At 37.7% G+C, this 9,281-nt stretch overlaps 2 protein-coding genes across 2 annotated transcripts in view; both read left to right on the top strand.

Annotated features, from left to right (window-relative positions):
* LOC103512008 overlaps positions 1–6,657 on the top strand; it is a 7,311-nt gene extending 654 nt beyond the window's left edge. The window contains exons 2-5 of the mRNA XM_026825604.1: positions 3,526–3,662; positions 5,136–5,320; positions 5,751–5,801; positions 6,401–6,657. Coding sequence (XP_026681405.1) covers positions 3,526–3,662; positions 5,136–5,320; positions 5,751–5,801; positions 6,401–6,657 — 630 coding nt within the window. The remainder of the gene's footprint in view (positions 1–3,525; positions 3,663–5,135; positions 5,321–5,750; positions 5,802–6,400) is intronic.
* A 954-nt stretch (positions 6,658–7,611) lies between these two features.
* Positions 7,612–9,281, top strand: part of LOC103512003 (ras-related C3 botulinum toxin substrate 1) — an 11,823-nt gene continuing 10,153 nt past the window's right edge. Inside the window, exon 1 of the mRNA XM_008476759.3 lies at positions 7,612–7,786. Coding sequence (XP_008474981.1) covers positions 7,752–7,786 — 35 coding nt within the window. The 5' untranslated portion in view covers positions 7,612–7,751. The remainder of the gene's footprint in view (positions 7,787–9,281) is intronic.

Genomic DNA, 9,281 nt, shown 5'->3' with positions numbered 1-9,281 from the left:
ATGTGCACTTTATTTTTTTTTTTTTTTTTTTTTAGGTTTGTTAGAGGAAACTGTAACTGCTAAGGTCTTATCATCCCAAAATCAATGAGAAAAAGAAGACAGGATAGGAGAAAACTGGCTGTTCCAAGAAAAAACATTATCCGATCAGGGTAAAATCTGTCCCAGGTGGGAATCAAACCTGCCATTACATTACATACTTGTCTGAGAGTTTTGGGGTATAATAATATAATAAGAACAGTTTATAGAGTTTCCTTTCTGAAATTTCTGATTTATAATATGATTGTTTTGATTAAATTGAATACCAATATTTACACTTCCTCTTTACACTTGCAGGTAATGTTGATGAATTCCAATTGGTCCGAGTCGAGAACCAATCATGTGGTTCTACAGGAAACCAAACCCTGTGCCGAGATATTTGACAAGTTCCTCCGATATTTCTACACGGGTCAAATCTCCATCAATGAATCTACTGTGATGCCAATAATTACTCTTGCTGACAAGTATATTGTTAAGGTAAGTCCTGATCTTTTCAAAGTAAGTAGGCTCCGTTCACCACAAAATATTTGTAAGAAAGGTAGAAAATAAAATTTTGAACTTACCATCAAATTTCTACAGCACGGGTCAAATCTCCATCAATGAATCTACTGTGATGCCAATAATTACTCTTGCTGACAAGTATATTGTTAAGGTAAGTCCTGATCTTGTCAAAGTAAGCAGGCTCCATTCACCACAAAATATTTGTAAGAAAGGTAGAAAATAAAATTTTGAACTTACAGACCATCAAATTTTCACAGTAAAAAGATTCACCACAAAATATTTGTAAGAAAGGTAGAAAATAAAATTTTGAACTTACAGACCATCAAATTTTCACAGTAAAAAGAAAAAAAAAACTTGTCTGGAAAGGGAAGTATTGTATTCTTTTATGGGACTGGTTGCTCCTCCCCAAGAGAGTATGCAATTAACACTGCGACCTCTGTAGATCTATTGTGACCAGTATTTTTTCCCCTACCCGAGCTGCTATCCCCCAGCCTTCATAGAACCTAGAAGTACCCTCATCACTGGTATATTTCAACCTCCTCAGTTTCTTTGAAATTCACCTGTAGCACCTCTAAAGAGTCTGCACACTCAGGTTTATTCCAGACAAAGCTGTGAGTTTATATACTTTCTCATTAAGAGGATACCAATAAGGAGTTTTTCATTGATAGAATGACCATTGGCGTTGCGTATCATACAGGTAAACTTGCTATTTTAATAATGAAAATATGAAATCCCTTGTAGAAAACATCATCTGTTATATACATTTCCCATGATGACTAGGAAAGAGTTAGCTCAGTTACTACTATGTCCGCTGGTCAGAGCACATAAGGAGTTTTTCATTGATAGAATGACCATTGGCGTTGCGTATCATACAGGTAAACTTGCTATTCTAATAATGAAATTCCTTGTAGAAAACGTCATCTGTTATATTAGATTTCCCATGATGACTAGGAAAGAGCTAGCTCAGTTACTGCTATGCCCGCTGGTCAGAGCACATAAGGAGTTTTTCATTGATAGAATGACCATTGGCGTTGCGTATCATACAGGTAAACTTGCTATTCTAATAATGAAATTCCTTGTAGAAAACGTCATCTGTTATATTAGATTTCCCATGATGACTAGGAAAGAGCTAGCTCAGTTACTGCTATGTCCGCTGGTCAGGGCACATAAGGAATTCTTCATTGATAGAATGACCATTGGTGTTGCGTATCATACAGGTAAACTTGTTACACTAATAATGGAAATACGCCCGGGGCGTATTTTGTCCTAAACAGATAAGGTTCCTTCTCGGAACGGCTGGCTTTCTCCTATCCTGTCTTCCTTATCTCTTCGCTTTCGGGACGATTAAGACCTGTCCCTCTATCCTTCTTTTTCTTCGCCTTTTCCCGTTTTCCGACGGGGCCGGCATTTTTGGCCAGCCTCCCAATCAGCCCTAGGTTCATTGCTTTTGGGCTGACATTTGGTTTTGGCTACAAAATTTTACGAGTAGATTTGAAACATAAAACACACAAGTAAACAAACTTAATAAACTTGTTGTGTGGAATAAACAGGAACTACACAAACACAACAAAGAAAGGACAATATCTGATTTTGGGCAACCCTACAGTCTCAATACTGCACTGTTCAGATCAGGTAGGGATTCTCAGTTTGAAAGTTACAGAACCATATAATGCTGCAAGCTGACATTTACCATTTTGACTACTTAATTGGATCTCCCATTTAGGAATTAGGATACTACTTTCAAAAGCAATTTTTTCTTTCTTTTACTTAGGAAGTAAATCAGCTAGCTAAGGCACAGGTATAAATAAGCAGTAAGTGCTCCAAATTTGGTGTTTTTAACTTACCAGGGATATAGGCAGGAAGTAGAAAAACAATTATCTTGCTGCATTTTCAAGTTTTTTTTTCTCTCTTCAAAACTTTAACTGTTTAAAGGGACAATAGAATAAGGACAAGGAATGGTACAATAGAAACCTACTAAATACTAAATATTGAAACAATCACGGGTCAAATCTCCATCAATGAATCTACTGTGATGCCAATAATTACTCTTGCTGACAAGTATATTGTTAAGGTAAGTCCTGATCTTATCAAAGTAAGTAGGCTCCATTCACCACAAAATATTTGTAAGAAAGGTAGAAAATAAAATTTTGAACTTACCATCAAATTTCTACAGTAACTTACAGACCATCAAATTTTCACAGTAAAAAGAAAAAAAACTTGTCTGGAAAGGGAAGTACAGTCGACTCTCGATAATTCGAAATTGGAGGGACGTAAGGACAAGAAAAAAAACAATAGAAACCTACTAAATACTAAATATTGAAACAATATTTACAATAATCAAGAGCGGCGAAAGCCACAATTTTCTATTTCTTCTACTTTTTACTTTTCTTTTTCTCTGGCTCCTGGCTCGGTGGCTCGGCTGTTAAAATTTTGAAAATTCGCGCCATATTAAAATTGATAACTTTACACTGTTGCCAAACTAGAAACCTCTCAAAAAAGAAGGCCTCAAAAAACCTCTTTTATTTTTCACTTACGTGACAAAAATGACCCAGGATGGCAGGATTCTCAGAAATATCATTGTTGATATTTTATCATGAAGTGAAATAATAAAAATTCATTTTTAAAAAGAACAGAATCGAAAAGTTATCTAGATATCCCAAATAGCCATTCAATTTTTGACACTTTGACTACGCCACTGTTGGGTGAAAGAGGTTTTTTTTAGAAAGAAATTTGGCAACACTGTATCATTATCAAAAACTTCAAAAAGAATTTTTCAAAGAGGAAATTTTAAAATTTAAATTCAATTTTTCCTTTAAAATTATCTGGTACCAATTATCTAAATTTTGGTATTTGTGGTTTTATTCTCATATTCTAGAGATTTAGAGGTAGCTACTTACTTGGAAAAAACTTTTTTTTTTTCTTCTTAAAAAAACATGTTCATTCAGTTACTCTATGACTTTTTGACCCCTTTCTTTTCATGTCTCACAGGCATGCCAGAATTATATCAAGTGGAATTTCGAGTCCGTGGCGGAGACTCCGGATTTTCTCAACTTTACCACGGAATCCCTGTGCAAGTTCCTCACTCAGAACGATATTGTGGTGCAGAATGAAATGGCACTACTCAAGTAAGTCAGAATTCACATAGATTTAAATAGGTACCCATCTACCTACATATACTACCTACGTATACAACTATACACTTGCATTAGGTTTTCAAGTAAAAAAAAAAAACTTTTTAGTCTTAGAGACCGTTCCCATTACATACTTGTGAGTTTTGTCCGATTTTTTTCCCGAATATCCTGTAGGCAATGCAATATGGGAGTCTTCCCACTTCACACGACACGATTTTTTTCCGAACGACACAAATAAAATTGTCCTGTAGCCTGTAGGCAATGTAATTTAAATGAGAGTGTTCCCACTACTTACACTCGACACGATTTTTTCCAAGTGGGAAGTGGCTCTTAGCCAATATTATGAAAAAGGTACATAATTATCTTTGAAGTTATGAAATAGGTAACTACAAAACTTATTACCTTTAAATGATACAATGGATACACGTTCCGGTTTTGATCTTATCCGACTCGAGTTTCGTCCATCTCCGTGGACTTTTTCAAGGAAACAAGGAAGGAAAGGACTTTTTCAAGGAAACAAGGAATAATTATCTTTGTTAACAGATAATATTAAAATGAATTAACTCCATTCATTTCCTCCTGACAATGGAAGAGGAATTTGCTCCTATCATACTGATTAGTATTAATATGGATATGAGGTTGCACTATTGGCCATTAATCTGGAAAAAAAAAAGTGAAAATGGTCAAAACATAAGTAGATTAGGAAGGAGTGCAATAGCATCTGCCCTACCAAGTCAAAAAAGTTTGACTGTATGGTTTATGGAAGATCATTTATTTTATACAAGGTGGATTAATGAAGGAATGACATTTGAAATGATCACTCATGTAGGAATATAGGCATATTTTGTTTAGTTTGAGATAATGGTCAAGTACAATATCATACATATTTCTAGACATGGTCTTCACTTGACTGGAGTGGATTATGGACTGTCCCCTATCTGATAGACGTTAAAAAACAAGACTAAAAGATAAAAGAACAGACGAGTTGATATATTTCGACCATTACTATGGCCATCTTCATAGGCATATGTATGATATAGGCATATGTCATATGTACATACACATGTATAAGAAGATACTGTACAGATGTAAATACATAATTATATTTTGTATATTTTCCACTGGAGTTTAACAAGAAAGTGTTTCTAAAAATAACCTGCATCTGTTGACCTAATTTTGAAACACAAAACACACAAGTAAACAAACTTAATAAACTTGTTGTGTGGAATAAACGGGAACTACACAACAAAGAAAGGACAGTATCTGATTTTGGGCAACCCAACAGTCCCAATACTGCACTGTTCAGATCAGGTAGAGATTCTCAGTTTGAATGTGACAGAACCATATAAATGCTGCAAGCTGACATTTACCATTTTCTTTGACTACTTAATTGTATCTCCTATTTAGGAATTAGGATACTACTTTCAAAAGCAATTTTTTCTTTCTTTTACTTTGGAACTCCCTCAGGTATGTGATGCATTGGATAGAATATCAACAGGAAAGTCTGTACGACGACACCTCCCCACAATGTGAAGATCAAACCAACGCCCATATGAAATCCCTTGTAGAAAACGTCATCTGTTATATTAGATTTCCCATGATGACTAGGAAAGAGCTAGCTCAGTTACTGCTCTGCCCGCTGGTCAGAGCACATAAGGAATTCTTCAGTGTTTACAGGTGTATTACCGTACATTACCGTACGAGGGAACAAAATCCGTACGGAAATCTTACCTTATCGCCATGTTGACCAAGACAAAGATGAAAAAAGAAATTTTCTTATTCGCCAACAATAGGTTAGGGTGTTAGGTAAAATGAAATCCCTTGTAGAAAACGTCATCTGTTATATTAGATTTCCCATGATGACTAGGAAAGAACTAGCTCAGTTACTACTATGTCCGCTGGTCAGGGCACATAAGGAGTTTTTCATTGATAGAATGACCATTGGCGTTGCGTATCATACAGGTAAACTTGTTACACTAATAATGAAATCCCTTGTAGAAAACGTCATCTGTTATATTAGATTTCCCATGATGACTAGGAAAGAGTTAGCTCAGTTACTACTATGTCCGCTGGTCAGAGCACATAAGGAATTCTTCATTGATAGAATGACCATTGGCGTTGCGTATCATACAGGTAAACTTGTTACACTAATAATGGAAATACACCCGGGGCATATTTTGTCCTAAACAGACAAGGTTCGTTCTCGGAACGGCTGGCTTTCTCCTATCCTGTCTTCCTTATCTCTTCGCTTTCGGGACGATAAAGACCTTAGCAGTTACTGTTCTCTCTATCCTTCTTCTTCTTCTTCTTCTTCTTCGCCTTTTCCCGTTTTCCGACGGGGCCGGCATTTTTGGCCAGCCTCCCATTCAGCCCTAGGTTCATCGCTTTTGGGCTGACATTTGGTTTTGGCTACAAAATTTTACGAGTGGATGCCCTTCGCACTCAGCCTTTGCTATTTCTTTAGCAAGGGAAATTTCAAGCTGGTCTACTCCCTGTTCAAAGTCGTCAATATATGGTCCATGTCTACAGGGTGCGCCAAAAAACACTGACAACGGCTCAAGGTAGATAGATCGCATCATTTCCAACAAGGTTATGTGGGTCATTTTCCTAACTTCGGCTTTCGTTTCCTAGGGTCGATGGTCGGTTCTTCTCGTTGTGGACGCCTACTCTTCTTTCACTTCGTCTTTAATCCCGCTCAAGCGGGGTCGACGTTTCTTGTCAGTTGTCTCCAGTCATGTCTATTTTGTACCTCGTTGCCTGTCAACTGTTTCTCGCAACCACATGTACATACGAAGAATTAATCAACGCATCTGAAAATGCGATACGAGTGTTGTCTCCAGTCATGTCTATTTTGTACCTCGTTGCCTGTCAACTGTTTCTCGCAACCACATGTACATACGAAGAATTAATCAACGCACCTGAAAATGCGATACGAGTCGTGCAGCGTGCAGCACTGGCAGGAATCAATATGACGGCATTTGTTTGGTGACCCTGGACACGTAAAGTAAGTAACTTTTTCTCGCGCAGATCCTCGTTTATGTTATTTATCCATTTCTTCTTTGATGGTCTTCCTATTCCGATACGAGTCGTGCAGCACTGGCAGGAATCAATATGACGGCATTTGTTTGGTGACCCTGGACACGTAAAGTAAGTAACTTTTTCTCGCGCAGATCCTCGTTTATGTTATTTATCCATTTCTTCTTTGATGGTCTTCCTCTTCCTCTTTGGCCTTCAACTTCCATTTTCATTTTGTGGACGCCTACTAAAAGAAAGAAAAAATCTGTCCTTGAAAGATACCCTGTACTCTGTCTTGGAAGTATGCCACGGTTCACTTCGGTCTCACCTAGCAAAAATAATAGAAAGTAAAAAATTTCAAATTTGAACTTTTGAAGCTTCACTTTAGTTCAATCAACAGCCATTGTCCAGTGAACGTCAACGTCAGCGACAGAAGGGAATTTTTAAAGTGGGACTTTTTACTCGAATGTTTTTCCCCGCGTTGTTATTATTTTTCCCTCAATATAAATGTACAGTATGTCTCAGAAAAAGTGATGCAGTTTATCTTTTTGAAATATCCTGGGCAGGGATTCGTTGATTTAGTCATTTTTGTCCAGGATGTCGTATATCTGGAAAGTTTGCCGCTCCTAGTAATCTTTTTAATGTGAACTTTTGTCTTCCACGCCAATTTTTAGAAGACCATAGAAAGGTCATATATGGTATTTAGGTTAGGTACTTACAGACCTATAGCTATCCTACTGCCTATTTAATCTGCTTACATAAAAAAAGAAAGAAAAATAGACCACCCACGAAGGGTAGATTGGAACATTCTGTAATCAAAGAGTGGGATTTTTTTCGTGGGATAAATAACTTCGGTGTCCCTTTCCCCTTCTTTCAACATTTTTCTGTCCCATTCCCATAAATACCTAATAATAATAATAATAAAAAAATATTTTTCTGTGTTTGCTTGTGGAGGTGTTTCATCAAAATCTATTTATTATGATAATTTTCATTAAATAAATTGTCCATAAAGTTTATTTAATTGCCGTGTGATCTATTGTAATTAGTTTAAAAAAAAACACTTGTAACATGCAAGCCATAAAGTGTGTGGTTGTAGGGGATGGGTAAGTCTGACCTATTATTGAGAAACTCAAGGAGAAGAAACTGGCACCTATCACATATCCCCAGGTAACTAGCACATATCCCCAGGTAAAGCCACACACTATCAGGTAGACCTGACAGGCGGATCTGACGAGGTCTACCTGATGCCTGATGAGCACACAAAATATGTATATTGAGAAACTCAAGGAGAAGAAACTGGCACCTATCACATATCCCCAGGTAACTAGCACATATCCCCAGGTAAAGCCACACACTATCAGGTAGACCTGACAGGCGGATCTGACGAGGTCTACCTGATGCCTGATGAGCACACAAAATATGTATTAGGTAGACCTAACAGGTACAGCTGAAAAAGTCCGTTTGTCAGGTCTACTTGACATCTAATGAGCTCACACACTATCAAGCCTGTCAGGTCTACCTGATTGTGAGTGGCTGGCCTTCAACTGTTATCAATCAACAAGATACAGTGTAGCCTCTTGAGGACAACTGAGTAGCTTCTTTAATCGAGTAGCGACCAGTGGTGGCATTACCAGAGTAAAAAAGATTAGTGAACTATTTAAATGCTGTGTAATGCTGTAATATCCACAAAAGTTAAAAGGCTCTGCTTTAACACAAATTCTTTTTCTTCGCCTTTTCCCGTGTACAGATGGGATCGGCGTTTTTCGTCAGCAAGTGGATGCCCTTCGCACTCAGCCTTTGCTATTAGCAAGGGAAATTCAGGCTGGTATACTCCCTGTTTAACTTCCTTCAGCCAGACTAAGCTGGTCTACTCCCTGTTTAACTTCCTCCAGCCAGACTAAGCTGGTCTACTCCCTGTTTAACTTCCCCCAGACAGACAGTCTGCTTCAACACAAATAAATTCACGATAATATGTAGATGATGACGTTCAAAGTGTAACCTCAATCGTTTTATCTGTGTTCCAATGTACTCAAGTTGAATATTATCATTATCCCATTGAGCGCTTATAGTGTGACTGATGCTAGATGAAGTTAGCGCAACCCTACCGTTTAGCGCGAACGGAGCGCAACTACCACGTAGCGCGCATTCCAATGTACTCAAGTTGAATATTATCATTATACCGTTGAGCGCATATAGTGTGACTGATACTAGATGAAGTTAGCTCATTCCTACCTAAGTTTAGCGCGGAGCGCAGCTACCCCGTAGCGCTCATAAGCTCATGTAGTCAAGTTATAAAATAAACGAAGATAAAATTCCATGTTTTGGCTGGGATTGAACCCACGCCCTCCTGTTTACCACTTTGAGCACTATGCCCACCTCCCCCCCACTTTCATACACTTGGCTAACCCAATTTTTACTTTCCTTATCCTATAGGAAGGAAAGTAATGTAATCGGGTCAAAATTTCGATGGTCAGTTTTTAGTGCCAAAACACGTTTTGAGGTCCCTAGAGCCTAAATCCAAAGTTTCAGCCATTGGTCCGTGGGTGTGTCTGTCTGTGTGTCTGTCTGTCTGTCTGTAAACAAAATATCTCGAAAACG

The sequence above is a fragment of the Diaphorina citri genome, unplaced genomic scaffold (assembly GCF_000475195.1).
Source record: "Diaphorina citri unplaced genomic scaffold, Diaci psyllid genome assembly version 1.1 scaffold780, whole genome shotgun sequence".
NCBI lineage: Eukaryota > Metazoa > Arthropoda > Insecta > Hemiptera > Psyllidae > Diaphorina > Diaphorina citri.
The sequence above is the reverse complement of the archived record's forward strand: the minus strand, read 5'-3'. Positions and strand labels throughout refer to the sequence as shown.